Source organism: Lissotriton vulgaris, chromosome 5 (assembly GCF_964263255.1).
Source record: "Lissotriton vulgaris chromosome 5, aLisVul1.2, whole genome shotgun sequence".
In the NCBI taxonomy this organism is placed as follows: Eukaryota; Metazoa; Chordata; class Amphibia; order Caudata; family Salamandridae; genus Lissotriton; species Lissotriton vulgaris.
In genome coordinates this window covers 1,798,543,865-1,798,557,634 of record NC_141693.1, presented here as the reverse complement: position 1 = coordinate 1,798,557,634, position 13,770 = coordinate 1,798,543,865, and the positions used below count along the sequence as shown (strand labels likewise).

At 44.7% G+C, this 13,770-nt stretch overlaps 1 protein-coding gene across 2 annotated transcripts in view; it reads left to right on the top strand.

Moving 5' to 3' along the window:
* The window catches only part of KLHL10 (kelch like family member 10), a 100,946-nt gene that overhangs the window by 17,430 nt on the left and 69,746 nt on the right, over positions 1-13,770 (top strand). For both annotated transcript variants that reach the window (XM_086920494.1, XM_086920495.1), the window contains one exon: positions 12,761-13,378. In XM_086920494.1, the coding sequence (XP_086776620.1) occupies positions 12,761-13,378 (618 nt within the window). The remainder of the gene's footprint in view (positions 1-12,760; positions 13,379-13,770) is intronic.

The window sequence follows — 13,770 nt, the reverse complement described above, 5'->3', positions numbered from 1 at the left end:
AAATGACAATGTGTTACAACATCATGTTTTAGTAACATATTGGTGACAATGTGCTCCAAAATGCACCACCAGCTTCATGCGACAACCTTCAGTGACGATGCGTCCATTAGGGCACTTGGGCGTTGACCCACTAAGAGTCAGCAGTAAACAGTCAATACACTCTGAAGGGGGTGGGACAGCAGGGTTTTACTGACAATGCATTTTGTGTTAGCAAGGGTGGTCTAGCGCAACAGCAAGACAGAGTGCGCATGTTCGGTTTGGTAATTTTTGTGACTAGCCCGAACATGCTCACTAGCCTGCACATTAGGAGAGCGAGGGTTGCTTCATACCGCAGCCCCCGGTCTCCTAATGAGCAGGGCGCATCCCTGCTCAAGCCAATCCTGGTGCTGCTTGAGAAGCGTCAGGATTGGCTGAGAGGCACGGATGTATGCCAGGCCTCTCCCGGCGCATCCTGAGGCATTGGGTGCCGCACAGCACACGCACCTCAGCAGCCACGGCTCAAACCACTGAGCTGCGACCACTGGTGAGTCAAAAATGTTTAATTCATTATTTGTCATTAATTTACAATTAAATAAAGTTTGGTGCAGTGCGCACCTCCCTCTGGGTGAGATGTCTCATTAGGTGCGCCACTTAAGTGGTCTCTTTTTGGCGGTGCCCGAGTGAGAGTTGCGCGGGCAGAGTTTGATTTGGTTCTAGTGCCTATGGGGAAGGGATGAGTTGATATGCGGAGAGGTTTTCGATCTGAGGTCTGATTAGTGTACCAAATGGTCGACTTAAATGCCTTCCTTCTTTCATTGCGGCTAAAATGTAAGATATTTAACCATTAACCCTGAGTGTTCACGCATGTGTCCCAGCTTGGAATCGCAGGCTGGCTTGTGGACTGTTGTAAAATAATGTAACGTTATTCACCATGATTGACTGAGACTTTAATTTTAAGTACAAACCCAGCTGGAATATGAGGCAGTGGAATCGCCTGAATATGTAGAGTGGATTTTACTGCTGAAGTCATTTTCTATCCTGTAAATAGCTCTGGGTCCCTGTGGAAGTCTGTTGCCAGTGGCAAGCTTATTTTAAATAGAACAGCAAGCTTTTTTTCTGCACAGCCGAACCGCCCGGACCACCTTTTTAGGTCGAGCTGGTGTAAGCAGCGCAAAGCGCTGCTCTCCAGCGAAGACCTTATTGTTATCCACTTGCTTTGGAACTGGGGCAGGGGATGGGCACGCGCATGGCCGTCGGCGATTTCAGCATGTGTGCGCGCACGTACAGGCCCGCGCCGTGCACATCTCCTGTCCCAGTTCCAGAGCAAGTCAGCCTCTCGCAAATGCGCGCACACACACACAGCTCCACACACAGAGACACACACAGCTACCCACACACGTGCGCACACACTCACACACACACAGTCACACACGCACACACACAGTCACATACGCGCGCACATGCCCCCCCAACTCACCGGGCTCTTTTCTCGCTGCGCTGCTATAGGCTCCGTCACTACGCTGCATCACCTGGCACACGTGGGGCTTCCCTCACTCATGGGAGCCCCGCAGTTGCATCGGCGCCCTCAGCCGCCACTTCTTTATGTCTGCTGGCACACACGGGGCTCTCCCTCAGGCACGGGAGCCCCGCGTCAACACTACTCCCGTCACGCCGGTCGTGGGGCGGAAGTCCTGCCCCACGACAGGCATGACGCTCCCGAACTTCCGGTTTTCGGGCCGGCGGCGGAAGCCCAGTGCTGTTCTTTGGAGTGCACGGACATTCAGACGAGGCGGAAGAAGGTGAGCTTTTGTGTTTGTCGCTCCACCTTGTTGTCTGTGTGTATGTTTTTAGGCACTGGGTGTTTACGTGATTTGCCCAGAATTAAGGGGACTCAAACCTGGTTCAGCAGTTCTCGAGTCGGCAGTTCTATTAAGCCACCTCTCCCCAAAGGTTATTTCCCTGTATTGCGAGTCAGCCCTTTGCCTTCAATGTGCGGTATTTCCCTCCTCTAAGGCTTTTCTGACCCTGCAAAAAGGAGCTAGCTGCTTATGCAGAGCCAGTGTTCATTCGCATGTCCGGACTGTCCAGTCTCTTGGCTGGTTGGTTCTTTTTTTCTATTTGAAATCAAATGAAATGAAATGAAAAAAGGACTTGATTAAGCGCACTGCGGCCAAGCGGCTTCCTGGCGCTGAGGGTTAGACCAGACTCACAGAGGGGACTCGGGAGAACTAACAAGGGAAGGCCTGGGAGAACAGAAAAGTTTTAAGGGCTTTGCGGAAGTGAGTGTAAATAGGGATGGAACGGATGGACAAAGGAAGGCTGTTCCAGAACCGGGGGGCCAAAACCGAGAATCGGGTGCCTCCCATTCTGGATTTGCGAAAGCGGGGAATATGGAGAAGGGAGAGAGAGGAGGAGCGGAGAGTGCGACTAGGGACGTGAGGAGAGATAAGAGATCCGATAAAGAGGGGAGCAGAGTGGGTGTGAGCGCGAAAGGCCATGCAAGCCAATTTAAAAAAAGATCTGAAGTGGACAGGAAGCCAATGGAGGGACTTGAGTGCAGGAGTAATGTGGGAAGATTTGGGAAGGCGAAGAATGAGACAGGCAGCCTGGTTTTGAATGACCTGAAGACGGCGGGTTTCGTAGGCGGGTATGCCCACGTACAAGCCATTCCCATAGTCAAGGCGAGAGGTGAGAAGGGCCATGACTATGGTTTTGAGGGCATCCGTAGAAAAACAACGAGAGATTTTTCGAATGAGGCGGAGATAGAGAAAACAGGAGGATACAACTGAGCTGATTTGCGGTCGGTGCTGCCTCTGTGTAAGATTGCTTTGTTTATTTGCGGGCCAGTCATTTCCCGGTCTCTTTCCACGTGAATGCCGGTCTCTGTCTGTTGCTCCCTCTTCAGATCAGTTATTTCCCTGTGCATATTGGGCCCTGCCTGACGGTCCTCCAACAGTGCAGCACCTGCACTTCCTCTTCTTGCAAGATGGCCTCCACAGTGTGCAGCTGTGGCTCTGTTCCATCAGTGTTTGGGTCAGATATTTTGCTGTTCGGATTGGGCCATGTCTAACAATCCTCACTTCTATCATGCAGACCTTTTATTTCCATCACCATGATGGGCCCCTCGTTATGTAGGGAAGCACTCCTGGTGGGCTCGGTTCCTGTGTATAGTTGTGTTCAGTGCTTGTCCATGAATAGATCAGGTATGTGTTAGAGTGATTGGTTCCCTGTGTGACTCGGTTCTGTCGCTGGGCCAGGCAATCCTTTCCCTGCCCCGTTCGCTTTCCACCTTCTGCTCTCAGCGCTTCACAATTCCGCTTGTTAACCACTTAGCATGTCAGAACACCTCCTGAAATAGATTTGTTTGCAAATGTGCTTTGAAAAATATTTACATTTACAATGCCACTAGCTTTAACTCTCTTTTCCTAAATGATCACTCCATTGGAAACAAAAATAACATAAGTAAACAAGCATTTGCAATGCAATAGGTCTCGCATTTGCGAGAGTTTGAGCTATTGGCATTGTAAATGACAATGTCTTTTATTTAAGTGTTTTCAAAACCTATAATGTGGTGCGTAAACACAATTTCTTTATGACAAGCAAGGCTGACAGTAACTGCGTCTCTTTTACCGCCAGCCTGGCTTCTGGTAAGCATAGACTACAAGTACAAAGAGGCACATTTTCTGCCAACCTTGCTTGTCATAAGAAACACCTACAAGTACAAAGTGCGTGTTTACACAATAATTGCAGGTTTTCAAAACACATAAAACAAAGGTATTGTCATTTACAATGCTAAAAGCTGAAACTCTCGCAAATGCGAGACCTATTGCATTGCAAATGCTTGTTCATATAGTGCATTATTGTTATTTTTTAAAGAAAGTAAAATCCAGCACATTTTATGCCTATTAAGTTATGGGTTTTTTGCTAAAAGAATCTTTCATTTCAGAGTGTTTAAAAGTTTTGTTTTATGCCACTGTTGACCTGCTTGTGATCTGTTTTTCTCTGTGTGTCACTGATAGCCGTGTTATAAAGGTGTTTGTGTCAGTAGTAGGTAAAGGGGGCAGAGGGGTTTGAAAGAAAGGAGGAGTATTCCTCAGAGCACATTTTGAGTAACACTCCTGGGCCTTTTGCTGAGATGAAAACTTCTTCTCAGGGAGTGTTTGCTTAACTGGTCCTGTTTCGGTAGTCTTCTTCTTTATGACGCCCATATACTTATAAATTAACTTGTGTTGCAGACATTACCCTTTGGGCTACTGCTGAGGAGACATTTTACTCCTTTCCAAGGACAAGTGCTGGTATGTCCTTTAAGGAGTTATCATGTGCTCAGAGTATTAGTCAGAAGTGTTCTTCACTGCACTATCATGTAATGGATATGCAGGCCCAATAGTCATCACACCAAATTTCCTTACCATACGAATTCTCTTTATTGATGTCATTCAAATGTGCTTTATTATGTCAGATTTGCTTATAAATCCACCATTTACCCATACTTTTTCAAAATTTTTTCTGGCAGAGAAGCCTCTGAACCTTCCTTATGGCAGTCGGACTTGCTCCCTACACTCGCTCGCCACCAGCCACCCACCACAGACCTTTTACACCTCACCACTTTCAAATGTCACCAGCCGCCACTGACAACCATATCTCTCTCTTGCTGAATGAGTGCTCCCCATTTACTACACTTGTTCTTCGAGTAACGCTTGGGTTTTTCAAACTCCCTAAGACTTTAGTGATGTCATATTTATGGCAGCACATCCCTACTCTGAAAATTGTTCCAGCACCACTGCAACTGTTCCTGTTAGCATGAAGCTGTACCTATCATTGTATAGCTGTAGTTAAGCATATGAGGATGTTCATGGGATTAAAAACCTTCATCTGCGTGTATACAGTTGGAGCCTGAGTATATGAGGTTTCACTTCATTATGATAGCAACATATGGGCACAATATTGTGTACAATGCCTGTAATAGCAATGCTTATTTATACATTTGTTTATTTGAAAAAATTTCTACAGCGTTTCTGAGGATGTAGCCTAACGGCTAGGGCGGTTGATCTCAAATCTGGGGAACTGGGTTCAAGTCTCGGCAATGACGCTCAACATCCTGTGATTCTGGGCAAATCAATTAATCTTCCTTTGCCTTACAAAAAAAATATTGTGTCCTCGTGTAATCAATTGGTGCTCATGTAAAGCGCTCTGATACCTGATACTTTTGGGTCAAGTTTGCGCTATATAAAACTCCGGGGGGAAAAACAAAGGAAAGAAACCCATAAAAACATATCAGGCGTATTACATTTGAACAAGATTTACATCAATGGATACCTATGACAAGATAAGTTAGCCAGTTACGCATAATAAAAGAAGATTTTAGTTTTACAAGTGTAGCCACAGTAGGTGAGCTGTTAGATGGGATCTGAAGACATGAGAGGAGGACTGGACTATACATCTACTGAACAAAAGTTCCACAAAACACTTGACACAGCAGTAGAGAAAGACTGCAATTGGTGTATCTGGTGTTTCTGGGAATAGCATGTTCTTGTTTCTAAGCTCTTTTATTTAGCCTTGAAGTTTAGAAGATTGACAAGGTTAGAATTCAAATTCATATGCCGGCATCATAAGCTTAACATCCAGTTATAAAATGTGGCTCTTCCTTCAATAAATAACCAATGTATGCTAGAAAAGACTGAGGTGATCTCTCTAGCTGCAAGTAGGAGTCTGGCAGTGGACTGTAAAATGGACTTGAGCGGGTTGAGTGAAGTCCAGGGTGAGCTTGCAAGAATGGCATTGCCTAGGTCAAAGCTTAAAATAATCAGTGTGGGCAGCAGATCTTAGATGGGTGGTCATCAACACAGAGTTCATTTAATGGGATCGTGGAGGTTTTGTTGCATTGAGGACCAGCGAAAGAGGAAATTCGAGAGAGCAGTTTAGATATTGCTCTGTAGATCAAGAGTCATTGGGTCAAAGTTGGCCTTGTGTTTCTGAATGAAGTCAAGAAACATGGTTTGAGTTTGGTGAGGACAGTGGCTAGGGTGAAGGTATGGTGTAAGGAGGATTTTTCGAAGTGGATTTGGATGTCATCCCCACATAGGTGTATGTATTGAGGCTCCCAATCCTTCAAACAACAAACTCAACAGTTCAAGAAAACACTGGAACAATGTGGGCTCTACAATACCAACTACCTTCAGTCTCCCTGTCTTCAGGTATCACAGCCATATCTGCTTCTGAAAATCAACTGATTGCTGTGTTCCTGATGCATAGTTAGTAAGAAGGTATGTGCTGTAATGCCATCAGGCACACTAGATGACACTGCCACACAACCTGAGGAATGCCACTGAATCTTTACCATCTTGCATTAGTTGGTTAGAAAAGAGGAGAACCAACTCTAAATTTGTCTATGGAGCCTCATACTGTGTTCCAAGATATAGATGTGGTCTGCCGCTAAAGAGCTTTTTGGGGTTGACATATCGTGGTGGAACCAGAAATATGATGTCTGTGTTAGACGCACAATGATTTTACGTGGGCATCTCACATCGGATAGCAGCACCTGAACATATAATGATTGTACCTGGGCATATTAATTTACAAATAACCCATGAAGGCAGTGCCTGGGGCATAAAAGTACATATACCTGCGCATGTCAGGTGTACTTTGATATGTAATGTCTTTATCATTACAAGTGAGGCTATAACTGTGGTTAAGATGCTATGCCTTTTCATGTGATGCTATATATGCACATAGGAGTGCAGTCGCTGTGCATATGAACCTGTGTATGGTATCCTAACGGGTCACCTGGGGACATGAGGCTAGTATCTGAGAATAAAATGCTGCACCTGGCGTATGATAGAACAATCTGCCATATGATGGCACCTGAGGCTGAACGTAATAACTAATGGTTGTGTCTTGGCAGATGAGGCTGCACCCGTCTGAGGCAACAAATGCTGAAGGAACATTGAACACTTCTAAAGCACATCTCTCTTCCAAAAGGACTACTGACGAGAGGTACTACTCAGAAAAGTTGTTCCCAGAGAACTGCACATCAGAGATTCACCTTGTATTAACACAGAAAAGGATGCAATTTCTGACGTAGATCACAACACCTTACAAGAGAAGAAATCAGTTGGTATGACCAAGAACTGCCTTTATTGACTCAGAGAGCTGCCGGGAACCTTACTGCATTTTTATCAAGGGTGCTTTTGGCCGGCAACCAGAAGACATTGTAGCCCCAGAGATGACCTACTATACAAAAAGGCACCAAAGATGTCTAGGTCAAAGCCCTCCAGTCCTCAAGGCAACTCTGCAGGAGGAAACTCCAGAAGGACTCTATAATGGCAAGACTAGCCCAGCTGTTAACGTTACAAAGCACCTTTCTCTGGACCCTTGTCTTGTTATACAGTAGAGTCAGAAAGGCATCATAACTATGTGTGCCACCAGGGCACACTGTTCTGTTTACAATTCTGCCCTGAGCAGTCACTAACTGAATGCAAATGTTCCATGGGATCCTTAACAAACTGGCACAATACAGTAAATTACGATTAAGCGATCCCATGTAGTCTCGTCTGTCCAAGGGTTTGGATCGTTTATTAGACTTGTCACATTTCACAAGTATTAACCCTCAGGGTGGCTGCTGGCCTGAAACCTTATGGCCTACAGACAGGTTTATCCAGGTCCACAAATGAGAATGCCCTCATATTATAATCCACAGGCTGATCCCATATATCAATGCCACTGGGACCATGGAGTCACCATACACTGTTCTGGTCTTGGAGACACGCATCATGGCACATGCTTTCCTCAGGGGCCATAACATTGACAATTTTTGCTGGTCAGGGGTATGGCTTAGGTTGAGGGCCTTCTTTTATTCTTAAATACCAGCTTTTACTGTTGTGACAGAACCTGATACCTAACAACTGTACATAGGTATATTTTAACTGTTTCTGGTATGTGATAAATATACTTGTGCATATCAATCTTTCATGGCCTCAATAAGCTGTACAGTGGCATATAGGCTGAATCAAAGACTGCAATACCCAGTCAGCATAGCAATGTATGACCACTCCTAGAACATAAAGGCAATACCTGGGTATGTGAAGTGTCACTTACCATGTCACCGGATGTGCGGCTTCGACAGGGTATTTGAAGCTATATCTGGGTATTTTAGACTGTACATAGGCTTAGCAGGCCAGTATCAGGGCAACACACATTAGACAAAATATCGCGCAGACATCCAACACAGGGCAAATCTGTTGCATGTTTGGATATCAGCATGCTCGCAACACATTTGTAACCAAATACTTACTACCATAACATACACATCACTCATTAAACAAAGCACTAAATTAATGTCCAATGTATTTAAGGAAGCACATCCACACAACACTATGCAATAATGTATGATGTACACCTTTCCTACAACGGAATGCATAAATAAAGAACTCTGACCACACCTCCAATACTAGCACCTACAGAAGATGGCTCAATGAGCTACCTAACACACATATACATCTGCTAGTCAATGGGTATATGTACTGAAAGAGAAGGTACATAAACAATCTTGGTACAGTCCTCTGATCTCACCTTGCAAAACCATAACCCACTAATTCTGACACATTCACCTAATAAAGGCACCTTCCTTACCTTACTTCCACCTCAACAAACATGATTAGACTCTAGCCTATGATGGAAGCCAATTAACCATTTGGAAAGTCACCCCTGATCGATCGTTCTGCAGAAACAAATGGGATTGCATTCTAATAGGAGACTGTGCAATACTATTAAGGTGCTTTACATGTATGTATGCTAGTTCCCTTCAGTCTCCCTGTCCTTGGTATCATAGCCAGCCAGGCATGCTGTCTCATTTTAACTGATTTTGTTTTCTGATGACATTGTACTTAGAAAGCCAAAATGTCAATGCCTTTTATTTTATATAAGAACTGACTGCGTCTTTGATAACTATTACTCAAAAACGTTTTCTCTGTAATACAGTGCATATCATCCGAGCCAAGGTTTTGCTGAAAGTTTTAGCAAGAGGATTTGGGTAACATGATTCCCTTCACCATAGCTCAAGAATCAAACACGTATTGGAAGAATGTAAATCCAACAGGCATTTATGCTGACATGTTGCCTATAGTAACGCTTCTGGCTTGCTCTGCCCTGCCTGTATCACATGATGTGTAGTGGGACAGTTTCTCAAATGCCTGGATCTGAACTCAATGGCACTCTCTGTATAGCCAGCGGTATTACTACAGCAGCAGCAATGGTGTACTGCAAGTCCAAACCAGACTCCCTATCTTCTCTCTGGGGGCACAGATTACTCACATATGGCTGTTTTCAGTCAGGTTTCAGAGGACACACATCGAAACTCAGCTACTCTACTACCCTGCTGGCCATGTCCCCATGAGGACTGTGAGTTTGACAAAGTATCCTCAGAACTTCAAGCCTTTTGCTATTAAGGAAGCAGGGCATTACTTATTCTTCCGCCAGATACCTCAGTGCTCTCTGTGGGCTGAGAAGAAATACTCTGACCCCCATGTGCATTCAGTCCACTCACAAGAAGTAATCCTTGCACTAGACAGCTTCGCTCATTTTGTGCCAAGATGTGGAAATGCAAAAGTTTGAAGCCGGGGAGTAGAGCAGAATGCTACAGAACCACAGCCACACAGAATAAAAAAGGTGCGGTAGACACAGAATGACTACCATCAGATGTGGGAGATGGTCCAAATCTTACAAGAATAAAATGAATAATTACATACATGAAGACCTTGAAAACAGACAGTGCAGAAACGACATTTGTATACAAGGCATTCCACAAGGTGCTGAGGGGCTTGATACACAAGTTTTCACAAGGGAATTAATGCACTCCTTCAGAGACAATCCTGATGACCAAAGGCTAACACTGGAGCGCAGTGTTATGTTTATATCATATTGGGCTCCACAAAATGGGGCCTGTATCATGTCTAAGAAAATCAGTCCACTGTCGTCCTATTAAAGTCAGGGTCAGCTTCAAGATATTGACTTTAATTTAAATGTCTTCACTATGATTTAAATGTCTTCAGAGCTCTTCTCACTAGTATCTGGGACAAAAGATCATTAGGTACCTGTCAGCAGAACTCTAGGTTTGACTGACATTATGTTATGACAAGTCTGCTGAGCAAAATGTAAATTGCAGGAAGATCGCCCATTCTCTGGAATTGCACCTAGACCCAGGATTGAACGTTCTCTTCAGCTTGCAAGGAGCAACCCTTGCTGTCTCTCTGAAAGGTAATGAAAGGCTCCATTGAGAATTGAACAATAACCCAAGGAATCGTTCATTTTGACTTAAGATTTCCCCATGTCAATCATCATGCTTCTTGTTAGCTCCCAGGGTTGCACTTGTTCGTCACCTAGATATGGCTAGGTCTGTTAAGTATGTGGTATAAATAAATAATATGTATTCTGAACATTCTGCTATTGGCATAGCCTCAACCTTGCACATACACTGTGCACATAAAGCAGACACAAAATACACCGTCCATCACCAGACCTGAACAGGCACAACCTCCTAACTGACCTGCATACCCTGTGGAACTTTGATCTGCCGTACACCAAAAGGATAATGGTCCCTATGGTAGTAACAAATATTTAAACCAATACCATAACAAATGTATATAGCAAAACAATGTTAAATATAACATAGTCCATAAAACAATGTATCTACAAATAACAGCGGAATGATGAAAAATACATTCTCAGTATTCAAATGTAGATGACAAATTGTGAAATATGGATATAACAGTATATAAAGCATAAGGGCAGTCCATCTATTTCAGATTGCTATTATGGATGGGTAAGAGTTCTGTACATTCAGTTGACGGAGTTTCAATCCGCTTTCATTATCGGATCATCATCAAGACTTAGGTTAGTATGGCAGAAACAGTCAAGGAAGTACACTGAAAACTCCATACAAAATTTAAGAACCACAGTTTTGGAGGGAAAATGTGGAAACATCAATGAAGATGGTCAAGGAATGGCTTGACTGAGGGATGTCGGGGGTAACGACTCAAACTGTAAATAATAGAGCCGCAACCTCAGCTAGAGTTGTGAGATTCACAAGGTAGGTGGAGACTGAATGAGCCCCAGGACATGCTTCACAATGTGGGTTTCACAGATAGCACTGTAAACATTCAAGATTACTACTGTTCACTAGTTGTACATTCTCCTCGTAGTGGGTTTCCTAGTTTTGGTAAGGTTATGTCCCTTACGTCAACATTTATGTTACCTTTTGTTAAACTATAAGACCTATATTAAACTTGTGTCTGGGGCAGCTAAAAAAAGTTATACTGCCATTTCCCTGCCAAAAGATTAAAAATAAAGGGTAGAGCAACTGATCTTGCTTCTCTTTCCCATCAGCATATTTTGGCGCTCAAATACTGCTCATTTGGGGATAGGAACTCACTGAGGACTACAAGCACTGCTTTCAATATACCCTTTTTTCCTTCATAAGCAGTGGAGACACCTTCATTCAGCAGTGGAAACCCCCCCTTTTTCAGAGAAAAGGTACACTTGGGCAGAAATAGGGCAGCTTTCCTCCTGCACAGGACAAATATAAGTAGGACAACAGCAGTGGCAGTTTTCTCCATCAAAGGAGACAAACAAATCAGGCAGCAGCAGTGCAAATTTTGCTTCCTCACAGAATTTGTACAGGATGGCAGTAACGAAGCAAAAAAGGAAAATGCGATACATTTAACCCCTTCTATGCTCATGACGGAGCCGCTCCGTCATGAGCCTCGGTTGAGCTGTGCTCATGACGGAGCGGTTCCGTCATGGCCTGCTAGGCGCGCCTGCGCGGCGCGAATTTCACGCCTGCGCTGGACGTTCCATTGAGCGGGCGGGGCCATGACGGAACCGCTCCGTCGTGAGCAGAGCTCAACCGCGGCTCGTGACGGAGCGGCTCCGTCACGAGCATGCGAGCGCCGCTCTACCCCCCCGCCCCCTTAGCGCTGCGGCCGCCGCAGCGAAGGGGTTAAAAAGAAAAAAAGATAACTTTGAAGTTTGATTTTTTAAGAGTAGGCAGTGGTCCGTGATCCCACTGCCTGCTCTTTAAAGTAGTTTGATTTCCATTCTCAATGGGGAAGAGGTCCCGTGGGGACCCCTTCCCATTTGCAAATGCGTTACCACGTCCTTCAAGGAGTCGGTAAAATATGAATGTTTTGCAACTGTAATTTGGTCGCAAAACATTCATACATCTGATACAAATTCGGTATTTGGAATGGACGCCCCTTTCAAATACCGAATTGCTAACACAAATTGCGATTCGGTATCGAATTGCAATTTGTGTTTTGTACATATGTAAAAGCATTTTTGCAGTCAGGTATTGTGAGATGTCAGTCGGACTTCAGCTGAATCTTTACATACAAACAGACAAAAACGCACACACGCTCTCTCACTCTATTTTGAAAATCCTCAAAAATATTGGTTATTTACCAAAATATTTTTTTCTCTTCTAGTCTTCCTACCAATCCGCATTCCTCTCCATTTGCTCTGTCCCTTAGGCCCCTCTCATGTACCCTGCTTGTCGTATTATGTATTTACACATTATATGCCATATGCCAGCCTGATTGTCGGAAAATCTGAAGGTCATCCCCCTTATCCACCCTTCCCCCCTCCCGAACCCTCTCCCTTCTCCCTCCAAGTTATTGGGTGCCACCTGTGGTGAATGATTATACCAGTTAAATGAATGCATTGCTCACTTTGTGAGATAACACGAAATTACTAGTCTGCCTGTGTTAACACTGTGCTGCACTCCTTCCAGGTTCGGCTGGCACTGATGCACGCGGAATATTTCATGAACAATGTCAAAATCAACGACTTTGTGAAAGACAACGAGGAGTGCAAACCCGTCATCATAAACACTCTTAAAGCCATGTACGACCTGAACATGAACGGCCCGTCCAGCTCCGACTTCAGCAACCCCCTGACGAGGCCGCGCCTGCCTTACGCCATCCTCTTTGCCATAGGAGGCTGGAGCGGCGGAAGCCCGACGAACGCCATCGAGGCCTACGACGCCCGCGCGGACAGGTGGGTGAACGTCACGTGCGAGGAAGAGAGCCCGCGCGCCTACCACGGGGCGGCCTACCTGAAGAGCTTCGTCTACATCATCGGGGGCTTCGACAGCGTGGACTACTTCAACAGCGTCAAGCGCTTTGACCCCGTGAAGAAGACGTGGCATCAGGTGGCGCCCATGCACTCGAGGCGCTGCTACGTTAGTGTGACGGTGCTCGATAACTTCATTTATGCCATGGGGGGCTTTGACGGGTATGTGCGGCTCAACACAGCGGAACGCTATGAGCCGGAGACAAACCAGTGGACTTTAATTATGCCCATGCATGAGCAAAGGAGTGATGCCAGTGCAACCACCCTGTTCGGAAAGGTAAGCGAATTGCTACACAGTCAGTGAATATATTTACTTACCTTAGGTCAGGCCTACTGGAATTATGCGGCAGGGTGGCTAAATTATGCGGCAAAAGGCCAAATATGCAGTACATTTTATGACAGCATTTGTTCATTATTTTGACATTTGTATACGTTAACCTTGTCTGATGAGGTTTCACCGCATTATTGCCAGTTTAACATTTAAATATAGCCATAAGTAACTAGAAGGTGACCAGTCAAGCTTTGTAAATGGCCTCCACTGTGCGGCAATATGCGCTGCTGAATTTGTACTACCTTTTTACGTTTGAGTTAGAAACAATTTTTTTTATCATACACTGCAGATTATGCAGCAGTTGACAGATTATGTGGTAAATCTGCCACATCTATAAT